Raw genomic sequence first — 19,271 nt, forward strand, 5'->3', positions numbered from 1 at the left:
GTCAAAATGGGTCAAGCTTGCGACCTAATCGCAAACTTGGCCATGATGTTCGCAAACCTCCAAAGGTTCAACATCAAGTTGAATCCTGAAAAGTGTGTTTTTGGGGTTCCAAAGGAGAAACTACTTGGATACATCGTATCTGAGCGTGGCATCAAAGCCAACCCCAAAAAGATCATGGCCATCTCCAACATGGGCCCCATATGCAACATCAAGGGCGTGCAGAGGCTCATCGGTTGCCTGGCTGCCTTAAGCCGCTTCATCTCCTGGCTCGGTGAATGGGGGATGCCACTCTACAAGCTCCTCAAAAGGATGGACGCCTTTGTCTGGACTGAGGAAGCCCAGCAGGCCCTCGAAAGCCTCAAAATGTCCCTAACGTCGGCCCCAATCCTCGTCGCTCCCAAGCGAGGAGAACCCCTCCTCCTTTACGTCGTGGCAAGTAACCACGTGGTGAGCGCTGCCCTAGTCGTAGAGAGGGAGGAACCGGGACACCAACTCAAAGTGCAGCAACCCATGTACTTCGTCGAAGAAGTGCTTACTGAGCCCAAGGTCCGGTACCCTTAGGTGCAAAAACTCCTATACGCCATACTAATGGCGACCAGGAAGCTCCTACACTAATTCACCGACCACAAAGTCACGGTCGTCACTTCATACCCACTCAGAGACATTGTCCGCAACCACGACGTCACGGGATGAATCTCCAAGTGGGCTCTTGAACTCATGGGCCACGACATCAGATATACCCCCTGTACCGCTATTAAGCCTTAGGCTCTCACGGATTTTGTCACTGAATGGACGGAGGTCTAGCTACCAATCCCGAACGTCACCCACGGATACTGGACAATGTACTTCGATGGGTCTGTAATGGCACCCAGCTCAGGAGCTGGAGTGGTTATGATCTCCCCAAATGGGAGTAGGCTCTGTTACGCCATCCGCCTCCACTTCTTAGCTTCAAACAACATCGTGGAATACGAGGCCCTTATCAACGGACTCCGCATCGCCATCGAGCTCAGTGCTACGCGACTCTATGTCCGTGGCGACTCAGAACTAGTCATTGACCAGGTCATAAAGGAGTCCTCCTACAAAAGCCCCCTCATGATGGCATACTGCCAAGAGGTGTGTAAGCTCGAGGACAAATTCCAGGGGATCAAACTACATCACATCCCTCGAAGGGACAACGATGCCGTCGATTTCCTCGCAAAGCTAGCCACCAGGCGGGATCCATCCCCAAGCGGGGTCTTCATCAACGACATCCACGAGCCGTCCGCTCATATCTTGGAAGGTTCGAGCCAGACGCACCCGATGCTCGGCCGGTGCTCAGGGGCTCTGACCCTAATGCCCAACCAGCGCCCAGGGGCTCCGATCCTAGTACCTCTATGCCACCCGCGAGCGTCACCGTATTAGCACCTGGTCAAACCGATTAGTGAGTACCGCTACTCGCCTACACCCTCGAAGAGGTTCTCCTACCCAAAAGGACGGAGGCCTGATGAATCGCTCGACATGCCAAGACCTTCGTTGCACTCGATGATGAGCTCTACAAACAGAGCCCATCGGGGGTACTCATGAAGTGTATTCTCACTAGCCAAGGGAGGGATCTCCTCCTCGAGGTTCATGCCGGCATTTGCGGGCATCATGTGGCCCTAAGGTCACTAGTCGGAAAAGCCTTCTACCAAGGTTTTTACTGGCCCACCGCACTACGAGATGCGGAGGAAGTCATTCATAGGTGTGAGGGATGCCAATTCTACGCCCGGCAAACCCATTTGCCAACACAAGAGCTCCAAACCATCCCTATCACTTGGCCATTCATGGTCTGGGGCCTCGACATGGTAGGACCCCTCAAAAAGGCCCTAGCCGGTTTCACTCACCTACTCGTAGCGATCGACAAATTCACCAAGTGGATAGAGGCCAAACCCATCACCAACATCCGGTCGGAGGAGGTAGTCAAATTCTTCCTTGACATCATCTACCGATTCGGCGTTCCCAACTGTATCATCACTGACCACAGGACTATTTTCACTGGAAAAAAGTTCCTAAACTTCAGCGACGGATACGGCATCAGGATCGACTGGGCCTCGGTCGGACATCCATGAACTAACGGTCAGGTCGAATGCGCCAATGGCATGGTCCTCCAAGGACTTAAGTCACGCATCTTCGACCGACTCAACAAATACGTCGGGCGATGGGTTGCGGAGGTCCCAGCGATCCTCTGGAGCCTAAGAATGACCCTAAATCGATCCATGGGATTCACACCCTTCTTCCTGGCCTATGGAGCTGAGGCAGTGTTGCCCTCTGACCTTGACCATGGCGCACCAAGAGTGAAGGCTTTCGACCACGACTGAGCCACAGAGGCCCAACAAGACGCAGTTGACCTACTCAAAGAGGCCCATGAAGCAACCATCATCCGCTCCGCTCGCTACCAACAAACCCTCCACAGGTACCACGAAAGGAAGATCAGAGGAAGGATTCTTGAAGTCGGTGACCTCGTACTCCAGAGGACCCAATCAACGAAGGAAAAACACAAGCTCTCTCCACCATGGGAAGGACCCTATACGGTAGTCTGACCAGGCACCTACTGAGTGGAGGACAACAACGGCAACCTTCTCAACAACACTTGGAACATTGAACAGCTACGTTATTTTTCCCCTAAATTTGGTCTAAACCACTTTTTAGCTAGAACATACTGTCGTAAGAGCACCCCTGCCCGAAACACTTTCAGCCCAGGTCGCTCGGGGGCCTCCATAAGGATACAATATTAAATATTACCTATCTTTTTACTATCGCATGATAAAGCAATTGTGTCCCCAAACAGAAACACATTCCATTCCCTATGTTTCCCTTACGTAACTCTGTTCTTACTCCCAACCAAACGCACCCCACCTTTTCCTATGGTTACGAACAACTGAACCTCGCGGGCCACGCCCCGGGCTCACAAGGTCATAGCCTACGAAACAAACGGGCAGGAACGAGAAAGAAAGGATAAAAAACAAAAGTTATGCTAAGATAAACACAGGGAACGAAAATCGTGGTTCTATCACAAGGATAGCATGGATGTATTCATTAATATAGAAAACTATTCACATGGGGATTCACCCACAAACCTAAGCTATTGCATTCTCTACTGCTACAAATACTACCGCCTCGACTAATCTTTAACAGGTAGGAAGCGAAGGGGCGCCCCATACGGGCCATGCCAACTCTATCTCGAATGACGAGCACGGGTCCTGGTCGGACATTTTCGACTGAAGCTCTCCGAACCCCGTCTTTCAGGTCATCAAGGTCCCGATCAGACATTTCCGACTGAAGCTCTTCGAACCCTGTCTCTCAGGTCATCAAGGTGAGCATGTGTTCATTAATACTAAACTATTCACAGAAGGACTAACCCACGATTGACGAGCGTAGGTCCCGGTCGGACGGTTCTGACTGGAGCTCTTCAAACCCTGTCACTCTAGTCGTCAAGATAAAACACTATCAAAGCCCCTCTATTTCAATTTAAAACATTCATACATCCATACGCGCATTTCAATCCATACGCCTGAACCCCTCAGACGGTTAGGGCACGAATCGCCCGGGGCCTCGGGAACTAAGCATCGCACGTGTAGCAAAATGCATCAGAACGCTCCATGTTGCGTCACGAAGCGGCGGTTGCCTCATTCGATACGAGTAACCAATAGAGCCAGGGGAGAAAACCATAGATGAGTACCGTGCGGCCTTCGCCCGGTCTAGCAAACCGGGTCATCTCAACCTTCTCATTCGATCCTAAACCTCTCACCAAGCCCATAGAATCTCCATCGAGGGGAGGCCATTAGGCCACCCGGGTCGGTCTCCGGAACAACCTAGGCATCTGCCGGGCTACAGGTAAAGGAGTAGTGGAATGCCACAAGAGGGCTATGCCGACCTCGTCATGAACGATGGACCCAGATTCCGCTCGATCACACCCATTAGCGAGCTCATCGAGCTAGTCTTCAAGCCTGAGCGATCGGGATAGGCGACGAAACTCAGCCCCTCCGGTTGTGAGGAATCAGATGAGGTAGCGCAAAACAACTCACACCCCCCCCATGAAGTCCCGACAAGGCTCGGGGGCTCAAATGCCAAGGGACCGCGACTCCGAACTCGCGTCGATTGGATCGGCGACATTCGACTACGGCTCCTGGGACCGTGACTCCTAAACTCGCGTAACGGCTTCAGACGGCTTCACTACGCTCCAAAGAAATCTTAGGACCGTGAACCCAAACTCGCGTCGATAGGATCTATGACATCCGGCTATGGCTCTTGGGACCATGACTCCTAAACTCACGTCGATAGGATCTATGACATCTGGCTATGGCTCTTGGGACCATGACTCCTAAACTCGTGTCGACATGATCTATGACATCTGGCTATGGCTCCTAGGACCGTGACTCCTAAACTCGAGTAATGGCTTCACTTAGGATCCAACGAGCTCCGACTCGTCCGATTCCTAAAAAACTAACTAAGCTAACTCTCTCGATCCACGACGTGCACCGACGCCTGGGTCCATTCGCAAACTCCGCCTCACTCGATCCCGCGGCGCACATCGACGCCAAAAGATCAGTGAGCTCTAACACAACCGAACCAAGCTATCTCTACCCATGGCGCGCACCGACGCCATGGTCCGTTCACGACTCTGACTCACCCGATCCCACAGCGCGCAACGACACCGTGGTTAAACAAAATTTTGTCTCAAAACTAAAAAACACGCATACACGTCTGCTGAGACGACACCCCCAGCCGGTTCGGTTCGAACGGCCTAGGGCTTGGGGGCTACACCCACGGGAGTGCTCGCGCGCACCCGCCGACAAAATAGAAAAACATCCCCCGTTGACAAACTCAGAAACACCCCCAACCGGTTCACCACGAACCGCCCAGGGGCTCGAGGGCTACACCCACGGGTGCGCTCGCGCACACCCGCCGACAAGACAAAAATCCCCCGGGCGATTCTACTCGAATCGCCCGGGGGCTCGGAGGCTCCTGTCGGGTTCATAAACCCAGGGTCCCTCGGGGACCAGCTTCCATGCCAGGGCTCGGCCTAGGAGGACGGCCTTCTTTTCTTCTAGACCGGCCCGAGAGTCTAAGTTCAACAGACCGGAGCACTCGCTTTAGGCCCTGGTCGCCTTCGGCACATCTTTCCAACCGGAGCACTAGCTCAGGCTCAGGCCAACTCCGAACGGCCTCTCCGATCGGAGCACTAGCGTCAGGCCTCGGCTACCTTCGCACGGCCTCCACTCGGAAGGCCTGACCCGAGGATCGCCTCCGACTCCGACCCCGTGTCTTCGACCGGGGTTCATAGAAAACCCTGCCCATCGCTATTCTCCGACTGGTGCGCCAGAACCGACTGGGGCCATCTGATCGGGGATGCCCACTCAAAAAGAACCAGGAGGTGTACGAAGGAAGGCAAGACGGGGCTCGCAAGTCAAACCATGGTACCAGAGACCATACCCTGCGGAACAGTACTTCACAACCGCCCTACCACAAATAGTATTGTAGGGCGTCGACATTTACCTCTACAGTATTGTAGGCGCCGGTCAAAACACCCGTACGGTAAGACCCCCCATGTGCCTCTGGGCATCAACAGTATTGTGGGCGCCAGAATTCACCGTACCAGGTAAACGTGGTACAGCCATGCCTCCAGTCGGTGAGATAGCATTTTTGCAGGTACCGACGTCCTCCAGTCTTGAAGAAAGCAGCTCAATCTCCCACATGTACCTGACATTCTGCAGCGACATCAACAGTATTGCAGGCGCCCACCATTGTCCCATCCCCGTCGGCGTGGGCAACAAGGCTTAGAAACATCCGTACTCTCTCTCCCTTTCACTTGTAAAGCCATCCCCTTCTTCTATAAAAGGGGATGTGCTCCCTCCAAACAAAAAGGGTTAACCCAAGTCGACTTCTTCAAGTTCAGGTTCATTAGATCGATAGCTCGCAACCCCTCGAGCACACGCTTGGACACTTCGTTCATAGCATAGCTCCTGTCGATCTCGGCCCTTCTGACCGGACCGACCGGACCCCCATCTCTCTCTCGTTTGTAACCCCACTACAGACTTCGAGCACCTGGGCTCAGGAATAAAGTCACCGACCGACCCACACTGGACGTAGGGTACGTTGTCTGAACCAGTATAAATCCTGTGTCATTGAGTGCTAGGCCACCTCCGATCACAACGTGCAACAAAACTACGAATATTTACTAGTTGGTCACTTTCTGTACCGACAAATGGCTATACACGTATGTTGCAAAAGTCTATTCCAAATATTTCATCTATTTCTTAGAGTAAGTTGTAAGTGTGTTTTTCTGGATGTTGCATATGTTTTACACATATTTTGCAAGTGATGTTGCAAATGTTTGCAATGGCTTTCAAATGTTTTTCAGGTGTTTTACAAGTGTTTTGTACGTATGCTGCAAGTGTTTCATCTGTTTCAGACGTATGTTGCAAGTGTTTTATCTAGATGTTGCAAAAGTAGATCGGGTGTTGCACATGTTGCAATGCGCTTGAGATGTCACTAGTATAGAAATGATTTTTAGAGGCGTCTCCCTTTTCTAACCGAAGCGGTTGTCTTAGCACGCCGTCACTAACCTTCGCAGGAGGCACTGTAGCTACATAACCGTTGCTAGAAATTATTTTTTAGGGACGATTCTATTAAGAAATCCGCCTCTAAAATATATTTATTTTTAGGGGCGGTTCCGTTAAGAAACCTGCCTCTGAAAATGCTATTTTCAAGAACGGTTGCTTATGTCAACCGTCTCTGAAAATGAGTGATTTTTAGAGACGGATTTATTAAGTCAACTATCTCTGAAAATCGATTTTCAAGGGTGGTTGACTAAGTTAACCATCTTTAAAAATAGCTGCAGTACAAATAAATTTATACCTTTTTTAAATAAAGTCAGTTGTAGATAAAATTTATATCAAAATTATAGACCTCGACGAGATCTAAAACTTTGTAGTTGATAAATTTTTTGTTTGAGATCATTTAGGGTTTCAAATGTATAAATTAAGTGTCAGATTTTGAATTTCAAATTTTTTATTTTGTCAAATGACCTTGGATGGAGAAATGATCTATATCAAAGTTGTAGTGCTCGACGAGATCTAAAACTTTGTAGTTGAAAGTTTTTTAATTTAAGATTGTTTATGAGTTAAAATATTAATTACAAGATTCATACATATTAGTATAAATAGACAGCATTGTAAAACTAGACACAAGTGACTACGTGGTGTGGTGGTAGAGGAGGGATCACGCGAGGGAGAGATTGTGGGTTAAAATCTTGGGTGTCGACACTTATTCAAAACAAGTGAAAAATAAAATCTTGTTAGACTCTAAATGATTTTTAAAAAGTTTTGAAAATTATTTTTAGGGACGGTTGAGTCAACCGTCTCTCAAAATAGATTTTTAAGGACAGTTGTCTTAAGTCAACGGCCTCTGAAAATCAATTTTAGAGGTGGTTTTAAAACCATCTCTGAAAATCACTTATTTTTACCATCGCTGGCATAGTAGCGGTTTTAAAACCATCCCTGAAGATCGCTTTTGACCATCTCTAAAAATCTTTTTTATACTAGTGTGTGGAGGGGGCACGATGTCCCATGTGTGGTCTAGTGGCGCGGGCGACGTCCGGACGGCATGGGCCCTGCGTGGGCGCGCGAAATACAGGCTCGGGTGTAGCGTGTAGGCGCAAGTGCAGGAAACACAGTGTAGCTTGAGCATCCGTCTAAACGTATGGGCGCTAGCACTACCGAAAAAATAAACTCAAACAACTTTTTTAGATTGCTCCGTGTTATAGACGTTTAATGATAAATAACCTCATTCATTCGACCGATTAAACAATAAGGTTATACAAAGATAATTAAGGACAACTAAAAGATCTGCTTAAATATTAGCTTATAACACTACTTACTGCCATCATCATCATCTTTTGTCAGTAACTGCTACGGAATCCTATTCTACAAAGGATAGGACAAGATTTTGGATCTAATCAACGTACGCCTCCTAGAGAGTTAGGAGTTGCAAGCAATCTGCCGGATGGCTGTTGATGAGCCTAGAAGATCGTTGGGCCTCGGTACGGCAAGCAATCCAGAGAGGTCCCTCGGCTGGCCCCCACGGGCCTCGGTAAGGCTAGACGAGCTCAACTAATTTTTTTGTTTGAAAGGCACCAGCCAAGCCGTCACCGGCCCCCACGGGTCGCCACCAACCACCACTGCAGCAAGGACAAACAACACGGGCACAACGGAGAATCTCCATGGCGCTGCCTCCATGGAGGAAAAGACGTCCACGGACACCTTTAGCGCAGTAGCTTTTCAACCGGAGAAAACCTCAGAGAGATAAGGTTGTCCGCGCCGCTGCGCGCTAAACGCTGCACGCTTTCTCTCTTGTTTAGCAAGCAACAAGATGAGTGCCTGTATCGCTAAACGCTGCACCGCGCGCGTAGCGGCCGGCTGCGCGAGCGCTATTTCCAGAGGCCGGCTGCTCACACGCCAAACACTGTAGCGAGGGAGAGAGGAAGGGGGGAGGAAGGGGAATGAAATATGGAATAGTGAGTATAGAGTATAAGATAGAGATAACACAGGTGCGGAAAAAATAGGTATAGAGTAGAGAATCTCGATAACTAGGATAGAATATTTCTTTTTAGAGATAAAAATAGAGGTGAACGAGTACGGATAGCCTAAGAGGCCTCACAACAATGCCTCCAAAAGGGACATGGCGCTGATGCGTCGTCATTGTTGGCATAGGCACAGAGCCAAGCAATGCTTCCACCCGAGAACCCCTGCCCTCAAAAGGTTGCCGCGCCTGAGCAAAGATCGTCGTCGTCGCTGTTTCTGGTCACAGAAAATCCACAGAGGTAGCATACCGAGCTGGACGTCGCAAATCGACGCCGATCGCCGTGACAAGTCCACAGGAGCCGCCACTATCTGGATGTCGCTGCCACGATAAACAGGCCAGCAAGTCACCGTGGTGCCGATCCTCGCGAATCGCTGCCATACCAAATGCCGCCAACCCCTGCAAAACGCCCCTAAAGACCTCCGCAACCACACAGCGTACCATGCTGCCCGCTCGGCCACCGTTGCCCCAGTGCTGCCAACCACCACTTGACCACCACCGCCGCAGCACTATCCACCTCGGCACCTACCGTAGGGAGCGGTCCTGCCATCGCCGATGCTGGTGCCCTCCAGCAGCCTCCGTTGGCTCCACACAGCCATGCCGCACAGCCGCCGGGAGCCGCCATCACCTCGTCGCTATCGGCCACCACCCGGAAGCAGCTGTCGCAGGGCGCGCAAGCCCGCACCGTCCCCGCTCGCCATGGCCGGCGCTCCTCGGCCGTGGAAACAGCTCCCACCGGTAGCCGCCTCCCCGGCCCTCCGCACAGATCTGGACCAGAGAGAACCGGATCCAGTCCATCACGGAGTGCAGCCCGCCGCCGGTCGAGCCCCTCACGGATCCAGCCCCAGGACACCGGATCCGGCTGCCAACACACCGGATCCGCCGTCTAGGGCCACCAACGCCGGCGCTGCCACGGTCGGCGGCCTCCTCGGCGACCGCAACCGGCAGGGGAGAAGGAAGGGAAACCCCGCCGCCGCCTTCCTTGTGCCCGCGCGGGCCTCCCGGCGGAGCACTCCGGCGACGGCGAGGTGGGGGAGAGGAGGGGGCAGAGGTGCGGTGGCGCAGTTTGGGGGTGCCGTTATCCACCCTAGCGTCGTCATAATCGAGAGTGTCATTTTAATTTTTTTCACGCGGGGACGAGAGCAGTTTCTAGGTGGGAATCCGAACCCAACTAATTATCTTTCTAGAAGCGAATTTTCCTACCATCACCAATCCTCCACATATAACCCATCTTAGGGCCTGTTTGGAACGCGGGATTTTTTCTCATTCCTGCATTTTTCCTGTGAAATTGAACTGATTCCTGTGAAATTTCTGTAGGATTTTTGTGAAATTCCTGCATTCCAAACAGGCTCTTAGCCGCTTGGTCTGTCCACATAAAACCTTTGAAGAAATTAGAGGCACTCATCTTGTTGCTTGCTTATGGTGTTTCACGATCAGTATTGGAAATGAACGGAGAAGTGGTGGAATGTGTGGAACCACATGTTGAAAGATCAGAAGAATATCTACGTGTTCCGCGTTCCTTGGTCGCCTTCTGTGCGACGGAGAAAGAGAGAAGGGAATGAATCGCAGGCATAACCGTAGCGGCGTAGCACAAGGAAAAAAAAACAGAACGGACACGCATGAAGACTGAAAAAAGTAACTTGCATTCATTCTTTATTGCCAATAAGGAATACAATCGTCTCCTTTTTGCCACTAGGCCAAAAATATCACACTTTGGTCACTCATATGAACTTATTATACTACTATTTTATGTGCTGGTCCTTTGGCTCTGTTCGCTTCGCTGAAAAAATAAATTCAAATACTGTTCTGATTAATTTATTGTGAGAGAAAAACATTGGTACGGCTAAAAAATCAAGCAGAAAAAAACAGATTATAAGAGAAACGAACAGAGCCAAACGTTTACCCTTGAGTCCTAGTCCAAGTACAATTTGAGTCACCGTACTATAGGTCTTTATCTGTTTACTTCTGAATTTTTAATAGTATATTGTATTAATGATAGAACTAATCTTGGAAGCTAGCTGAAGGGCTCGGTGGGTCGCCGGAGCCAAAGTCACCAGCGGCCGCCCACTCACCATGTCACTATAGCTGATTTGAACCTCAACTCCCGGGCCGAATTGCTAGCCACTAGCCAGTAGTCACTGTAGTTGATTTGAACGTACTGTCGAGTCGAATTGCTAGCCAGTAGCCACCAAGGCCGCGTTTAGTTGCGGATGGATTCGGCGCCGCCTGAATCTTGAAACACTGTAGTGAACTGTAGTGTTTTGTTTTTATTTGTTAATAATTGTCCCATCGTTGACTAATTAGGCTCAAAACGTTCATCTCGCAAAGTACAACCAAACTGTGCAATTAGTTTTTGATTTCGTCAACATTTAGTACTCCATGCATATACCACAAGTTTGATGTGACAAGGAATTTTTTTTTTACATAGTACCAAATTCAGAAATTCAGGGGAACTAAACATGGCCCAAGTAATCCATTTGGACGAATAGTCGATGGTCGTTGAATAGTCGATGACGTCTTCTTGATTGAACGTCTCGTACAAGAGAAAAACAAACTTTCTCGCCTTTTTCCACCTCTTGATTGACAAACTCGTCCAAACGGCAATCCAGAACTGAGACCAAAAATTGTGTCAGGAAGACCAGAGTTTCAGCAGTTTGTTACAAAACAAAAGCAACACAAGCTCCGACCTCCGAGAGAGATCACATAATTGATTGAAACAAAAGAAAGCCACCAAGCCTCCGCCAGTGTAAGTGCTGCTCGCGGCAACCAACAACCCCAAAGTCTGGCTTCCAGCTTCGTCCTTGCAGTTGCAAATCAAAAACAGCGGCAGACAGGGGAGCCATGCTGGCAGGTTTCTGAAGACGCCATGTCTATGTTTCCAGAGGTACCAAGCACATAGCAGCAAGTCAGCAAGTAAGTATTGCACCAGTATTAGGGGGACCAGGTCATCAGACTTATTCCATGATTCTTGTCTTTCAGACTTACTAGTTGATAAATACAGTAGTTGCCATATTCTCCCCATAGCTAGCCTTGTCTTTACACCAAAGAACACGGAAGGGAATGCTTCTCCCTGCTCTTCTCCTGCAACCGCTCCTCCTCGCATGCTTCTTTTCATCCTTTGTTCATCCTATGGAACCAAACGCATCCAGAACTTGGTGCGCCAATATGTCCATTCCTTATCCTTTTGGTATTGCTGGCGATGGCGGGAGCCCCTTCCTGTCCCAAGGCTTCCAGATATCATGTGGCTCCCGTCGATCTGCTGCCTTGTCTGGACCCGGCCTGCCCATTGGAAACAGGGTGTTTGGGATTCTTGACATCTCATTGCTGGATGGTTTTGTGACCATAGCAGCTAGTGCCAGTTCTCAGCAGTGCAAGGGGAACTCTAGCTTTAACCTTGAGGGTACCATCTTCACATACTCAGATACAAGAAACAAGTTCACAGCTCTGGGTTGTAACGTGGTGGCCATGCTGTTGAATGGCAGTAGCGGGTATAGCGGTGGTTGTGCTTCCTTTTGCTCTACCAAAGATAATATCGTTAATGGTTCATGCTCTGGTGTGGCTTGCTGCCAAGCTCCGGTGCCGAAAGGGCTAAAGAAGATGGAGCTAGAATTCAGTATTATATCCAACAAGTACAACAGCACTCCACCATGCGGCGAGGCCTTCATCGTGGAGCAGAACTCGTATGTGTTTTCAAGTCTTGACTTGGATAACAAGCCTCAATACCGACCTGTTGTGCTTGAGTGGTCTATAGATGGTGGCAGCTGTGAAGAGGCAAACCAGTCCTCCACATCGTATGCCTGCCGGGAGAATACCTACTGCTACAACTCACCAAATGGAATTGGTTACCGCTGCAATTGCTCCGACGGATTTCAGGGGAACCCATACCTGCCAGGGCCTGATGGTGGATGCCAAGGTACCAAATAAACTCTTGTACATAGATGCCTGTAGTTCTTCTAAAAAAAAGCCTGTAGTACCTGTAAGTAGCTTTTAATAATTTGTTTCTTCAACTTTAGATGGCAAGCAGAATCCATGTCTGATATCTGTTTTCTTTTTCACGTGGCTGTCCGCTGTTGGCAAGATATTGATGAATGCACCACCACAAATCCGTGCACACATAAGTGCGTCAACACAAAAGGTGGTTTCCACTGCAGGTGCCCCGCAGGGATGAGCGGCGATGGCTTCAAAGAGGGAAGTGGATGCAATGGAGTAGGCACGCTAACAATTGCCGGAGGTAAGTGTTTGAAACCATACATCATCCAGTGAAAGATTATTCAGTCATAAGAAACTTCTGAATTTTATTGCTCCTATCTTGCAGTCACAGGACTAGCTCTGCTAGTGCTTCTCTTTATTCTTGGTTTCTGGACCCATTGGCTTGTTAAGAAGAGGAAACTTGCAAAGACAAGACAGAGGTACTTTATGGAGAATGGTGGCATGTTGCTGAAGCAGCAGATGTTTTCTGAGAGGGCACCGCTGCATATATTCACCTCTAGTGAGCTTGACAAAGCAACCAGTAACTTCAGTGACGACAATATTATTGGCAGAGGGGGATTTGGGACTGTGTACAAAGGCATACTATCCAACCAAGTGGTTGTGGCAATCAAGAAGGCACAGCGAGTTGATCAGACCCAGATGGAACAATTCGTCAATGAGTTGATCATTCTTTCACAAGTGAACCACAAACATGTGGTCCAGCTATTAGGATGTTGTCTTGAGACTGAAGTTCCTTTATTGGTTTATGAATTCATTACCAATGGGGCCCTTTTTCATCATCTACACAATACATCAGCCCCAATGTCATGGGAGAACCGTCTAAGCATTGCAGTTGAAACTGCATCGGCACTTGCATACTTGCATTTAGCTACAAAGATGCCAATAATTCACAGAGATGTCAAGTCATCAAACATACTTCTTGATGAGAATTTCACCGCAAAGGTGTCTGATTTTGGTGCCTCAAGGCCAATACCCTACAATCAGACCCATGTGACAACATTAGTGCAAGGGACACTAGGGTACCTTGACCCTGAGTACTTCCAGACAAGCCAATTGACTGAGAAGAGTGATGTGTACAGTTTTGGTGTGGTACTCATCGAGCTACTAACAAGGAAGAAACCTATTATGGATGGTATGACGGATGACGTGAGAAGCCTAGCCCTGCAATTTAGTATGTTATTCCATCAAAATAAGTTGTTGGAGATTGTTGATCCTACAGTAGCAGAAGAGGCTGGAATGCAACATATTGAAACGGTAGCAAAGTTGGCGTTACGATGCTTAAGGTTGAAAGGTGAAGAAAGACCAAGGATGATAGAGGTTGCAATTGAACTTGAAGCACTGAGAAGGTTGATGAAACAACATTTTATCATGAAGAGCGAGTCTTTGCTTCACGAGTCATGGTGCCATGAAGAGATGAGAATTGATGCACCATCGAATTTTTGCCTTGGCGATGATGGCATTCCTGGAGATGAAAGCCAAGAGATCATTCTACTTCCATCCAACAGTCTCTCATCCTAACTCAATAACTATCACAAAAAGAAGGTTTTAACTGATTCTACCTTCTCAATTGTCAATTCAATCTTAGTAATCTCTACGTCTTGTGCTTAGCTTCCAACCTGGTTAATGGAATATTGTTATACAAGCCCTTTTTTGTGAATTATTTGCCCAATTTATAGTACTTGTATATTGTTAATGGAATATGCTTATCTCTTAATCTACTCATCAACCATTCTATAGCACTAGTATATTGTCCATACCAACGCTACAACAACATTTCATACATACACACCAAAACAACCAAAACACAATAAAACCTCTTGTCACGCTATTGACCCTAGTCAATGCCATGACGAGAAGTCTTCGAAACAAAATCAATTTCCGACAAACTAAAATTTGGTTGAATTCGTGCCACGCTCGAATTCAACTTGCAACCATATCCTACCGTTTCTACTCTGGGCGGCGCAACATACAACATGCAACCGCTCGAATTAAATACTATGCTCACGTCATATGCTCATTCAAACGACGACATAAATGCAAGAGAGCAAAGCAGCCTAAAGATTAGTAACAGAAAGACTCTGCATGACCACGTAACCAGTGTCTGTGCCATCCTATAATAGATGTAGCACAGATAGGCCATAAAAGATTAGCTTGATAAATGCTAAAATCTCCCAGCATGTGTATAAATGATCAGCAAGCACTAAAGCACCTTGGCCCAATAAGAGTTGTCCTGAAGCCTTTCATTTGCAATTTTGACGCTATCCAGCTTGACCCATTGAAATTTGAAAAGGAGTCACAATTAGCATGTAAGTAAATGATATGTCTGCACCTGCGTTGTAAAGCCCCCACATTCAGTTGTCGCGCAAAGGAGGTAAACTCTAGTGATATCATGAATACACTCTAGTGATATCACCATCAACCTCCCTCTAATCTCCTAGCTGAGATGAGCTCCAAGAATGGGTACGAAGACCACGACCTCTTCACCTTTGGCATGGAGCTTACCACCGCCGAGCGCTTTTCACACTACAAGAAATGTGTGGCCTTTTGACATTCTATTACATTATAACATGTGGAATTTACGTCATAATTTAAGATTTATGACAATCGGTTGACGAAAATCTAAACGTCAAAAAACCACCGTCACAAATTTATTATGTGACGTTTATATATTTATTGTCACAAGTATATGACATTGCTTTATTATCACAAAATCCTCGGCCTTGCCACGTGGCAGCTAACATGGCTGGAAAAAAAAACGTCACAAAATAAGATTTGGCCTGCTAAAGGCCACGTAGCTCATGGGCCACAAAGATTTGGTGGGCTGTTGCTGGTTGGCCCATTATTTCATTTTTGATTTTTTGCCCATATTTTTATGGTTGCAGCCCAAGCAATTTTTCAGCCCATATAATTTTTGGCCCACACAATTCAGACCAAAGCCCAAAGCTTGCAACCCACCATCAAAATAAATTAATCGATGCAACAACTAATAATTAGAATATGCCAGAAATATATCATTTATCATTTATAATAATAATACAGATGTACAACAATTAGTAATTAGAATACACCAGAAATACATCATTTATAATTAGGAAAAATTGGTTTCATAGTATCCAAAGATCACGACATTCGAAAAATACCATCAAAAGGCGTCTGTCACGTAAAATACCACCAAAAGAACGAATTGTTGCCTTCAAATAGCATTTTGTCACGGTGGCTGCTGTTGCCGTGAATTCCTCCGTCGAGACACGTTTCTTCCTCAACCTAGCTGGCTGGTTGGGCATGAACACGCTGATAGGCAACGACACATACCCTACACCGCGTGGCTACCTTGCACGGCCCAGATGCGCCGGGTCTGCACGGTGGCGACAGCAGCTGCCTCATGCCCTCACCTCCGTGGACACTGCCAGGAGACCAGTGCCCTATGTGCGACTATACATACATGCATGGATCATCTATCAATGAGCTCACGGCGCATGCAAGAGCAATCGAGTTTGCGTGCATGCATATAGGAGTACTCGCGATGGCTGGGACCTGGGACGGCGTCTACCTGTGTCTGGTTCGCTCGCCTGTGCCTGGACGCCAAGCTCGGAGCCGCTGATCTGCTCTCAGCTCCCACCACCACCGTTCCCCACCGTTGGCACCACTGTACCAATGTCGAGCCGTGTGCCCCACCATCTCCGCCAGCATGTTCTCACCCCTGCGCACGATATCAAACAACTCCGGGCCAAAGCCATGCCATGTTGCCAAAACTATTGTTGTCCGCTGCCATGGCCGGCTCTCGCTCCGTCATCGCTGTTCCCATGGGTGCAGACCACCAACGCCTCGACCGAGCGTACCACCACGTCCGTCCGAACTTCTTCTGACCGCGACTCACCTGAACTAGGCAAATCCGCTCTAGGACGCTGAATCCTGTCGCCACCTGGTACGTTGTTCATGCTGCTCGCCATGGCCACCGCGCGGGAAACTCACGCGGACAGCTCCAATCGGAGGCGCCTCCACCAAGGCAGCTACACTATCGCGTCCACCACCACCGCGTGCACCTCCTTCGGCCAAAACTCCTTCGTCAGCCCTGCTTCGTGGGCCACCTCCGTCGTGCTCGATGCCGGTCATAGACGCTTGTTTTTTCCTCATGGTGAGCCACCCCACACAAGCCATGCCTAGAACAACCCCTCTAGCACCCCCACGAACCTGATGTGTACCCGCACCGACCTAGTAGTCGCCGAGTTTGCCATTACTGCATGCCACCGCCGTCTTCCGTGTTGTATGCCGCGCGGGCACAAGACCATGCTCCTATGAGCCATATCATGCCTGCGTCCGGCCACCGCGAAGACCGCCAGCTGATCAGTCACAGCCGCTATGCCCTCTCTAGGGCTAATCAGGCCGTGCCCGTACGCCGACGTCTGTGCTCTGTTTCTCTGAAATGGGGGAACAAATGTACCTTAACGGAGAAATTCACGACAAAAGCGGCCATCGTGACGGAATGCTATTTAAAGGTAACAGACCATTCTTTTGGTGGCATTTTACATAACAGATGTCTTTCGATGGTATTTTCCGAATGTCATGATCTTTCGATGCTATGAAACCAATTTTCCCTTATAATTAACACAAACGTGTGCAGAACCATTCCTCCTTTCCTTCGTACTCCTCGTTCCTTGGTGTTCGGACATTGCCAGCGACGCCGGGGACTTCTCGCTCCTTGGTGGTCGGACATCGCCAACGACACCGGGGACTCCTCGCTCCTCGGTGCTCGGTCATCGCCAGCGACGCTGGAGACTCCTCGCTCCTCGGTGCTCGGTCATCGCCAGCGACGCTGGGGACTCCTCGCTCCTTGGTGTTCGTACATCGCCAGCGACGCCGGGGACTCCTCGCTCCTCGGTGCTCGGACATCGCCAGCGACGCTAGGGACTCCTCACTCCTCGGTGCTCGGTCATCGCCAGCACGCCGGAGACTCCTCGGTGCTCGGTCATCGCCAACGACACTGGGGACTCCTCGCTCCTTGGTGTTCGGACATCGCCAGCGATGCTAGGGACTCCTCGCCCCTCGGTGCTCGATCATCGCCAGCGACGCCCAGGTCTCCTCGCTCCTCGATGCTTGGACATCGCTAGCAACGCTGGGAACTTCTTGCCCCTCGGTGCTCGAACATCGCCAGCGACGTCGGGGACTCCTCGCTCCTCGGTGCTCGGACATCGCCAGCGACGCCGGGGACTCCTCGCTCTTTGGTGCTCGGACATCGCCAGCGACATCGGGGACTCCCTTGCTGCTCAGATCTTGCTACGTCTCGTCGGTGTGCTATCAAGCTGCTCCATGCTGTTCGGATCAGGGTGTTGATCTTGGGCAGCACGTCTGGGGTCTTGATACGTGCATGTCAGACGACGTCGGTAAGCTTTCAACTTCTTTTTCTTTGACCCTGCTACAAGATTTATTCTTCATCTTCCAGTAGGCTCGGGGACTAAGTGGGCACACTTCACCTTGCGGTGAATGTGCGTTTTCTCATCTCAAGGCTACGCCCGGGGACTGGCTGCCTGCTCGGTTGGTCTTCTACTTTCTGACCCTGGCACCACGTGACTACGTCACCTACTGTCAGGCTCAGGGACTAGCTGTGGGGGTATGGCCCTCGGTATCCATAAGACAAGACATGGGCCGCACCATCAGAGGTGGCCCAGCCCACAAGATCAAGGCATGCACGGCGCTGCTCGGCGTGCACCGCAAGATATTGTATAGTACCAAATAGGCTACTTTCCTTGTAACCCTACTCTCTAGAGTATATAAGGAGAGACAGGGGTCCCCAAGTGGACACGATCGATACATCTTAATGCAATACATCAGAACACAGGATGTAGGTATTACGTCATACTGACGGCCGAACCTGTCTAAATCTTGTGTCTTGGTGTTTGTATTACCATCTCGCTCCTAATCTCGCTCACCTCTACGATAAATCTACCATCGTGGGATACCCCTCGGTGGACTGCCGAGCATCTTTTATCAACACGCCCCCACACCACCCGGCGTGGCCTCCCATGGTGCAGCATGCAGCCGGGTCAACACAAGGTACTTACGCTTTGCTCCTTCTCTCGTATGTAACTAGATGGCCCCACGTGCAGATGCTCTCACGTGTAGAGCGTCAGCGCTGGCCGACGCCCTTGCATCATCAGGCGTGGCCCCACAGTGCAGCACGCAGCCGGGTCTACACAAGGTACACACCCTTGCATCATCAGGCGTGGCCCCCACAGTGCAGCATGCAGCCGGGTCCACACAAGGTACACGCGTTGTGCTCCTTCTCTTTCGCATACAGCGAGGCAGGCCCCACGCGCATACTCTCTGTGGAGGCACAGCGGCAGGCGCAGGCATCCGGATGCGCGCATTCATAGCCTGGGATTAATTAATTTTTTTAGAATCCGGGATTAATTAATTTAACATGGCAGAAACCGGACAATGTCAAAAAAAAAGAAAAGAAATATTAACCGTCCTTCACCCAACACCCATCGTGGGCCGTGGGGAAAACAAACTGCCCACATCCAGCGCCGCAACATCCTGACAATCTTCAGCCATAGCCTCGCCATCCCTGTCCATCTTGTACCCTGTAAATAAATTTCGTTTCGCATTTTCCACAGCGACCACATGACCGCCGCAGAAATCACATTAGTTAGACCATGTCTCTTGTCAGGTCTGGTTTAGTTGGT

General features: G+C 49.4%; 1 protein-coding gene across 1 annotated transcript; it reads left to right on the forward strand.

The window, feature by feature from the left end:
- The first annotated feature begins 11,190 nt into the window (after window positions 1-11,190).
- On the forward strand, window positions 11,191-14,230 carry LOC136538543 (wall-associated receptor kinase 17-like). Its single transcript, XM_066530499.1, has 3 exons — window positions 11,191-12,511; window positions 12,677-12,829; window positions 12,914-14,230. Exons 1-3 carry the CDS (start codon window positions 11,659-11,661, stop codon window positions 14,104-14,106), a joined length of 2,199 nt encoding a protein of 732 aa, XP_066386596.1. The 5' UTR covers window positions 11,191-11,658; the 3' UTR covers window positions 14,107-14,230.
- Window positions 14,231-19,271: the final 5,041 nt, after the last annotated feature.

Source organism: Miscanthus floridulus, chromosome 2 (genome assembly GCF_019320115.1).
Source record: "Miscanthus floridulus cultivar M001 chromosome 2, ASM1932011v1, whole genome shotgun sequence".
NCBI classification, from domain to species: Eukaryota; Viridiplantae; Streptophyta; class Magnoliopsida; order Poales; family Poaceae; genus Miscanthus; species Miscanthus floridulus.

Bases quoted from the DNA above. Each gene is read 5' to 3' on its own strand.
- LOC136538543 (XM_066530499.1), top strand. From the start codon at position 11,659: ATGCTTCTCCCTGCTCTTCTCCTGCAACCGCTCCTCCTCGCATGCTTC. The intron at 12,512-12,676 runs GTACCAAATAAA...GCTGTTGGCAAG, and splicing joins GCCTGATGGTGGATGCCAAG to ATATTGATGAATGCACCACC. The intron at 12,830-12,913 runs GTAAGTGTTTGA...CCTATCTTGCAG, and splicing joins CACGCTAACAATTGCCGGAG to TCACAGGACTAGCTCTGCTA.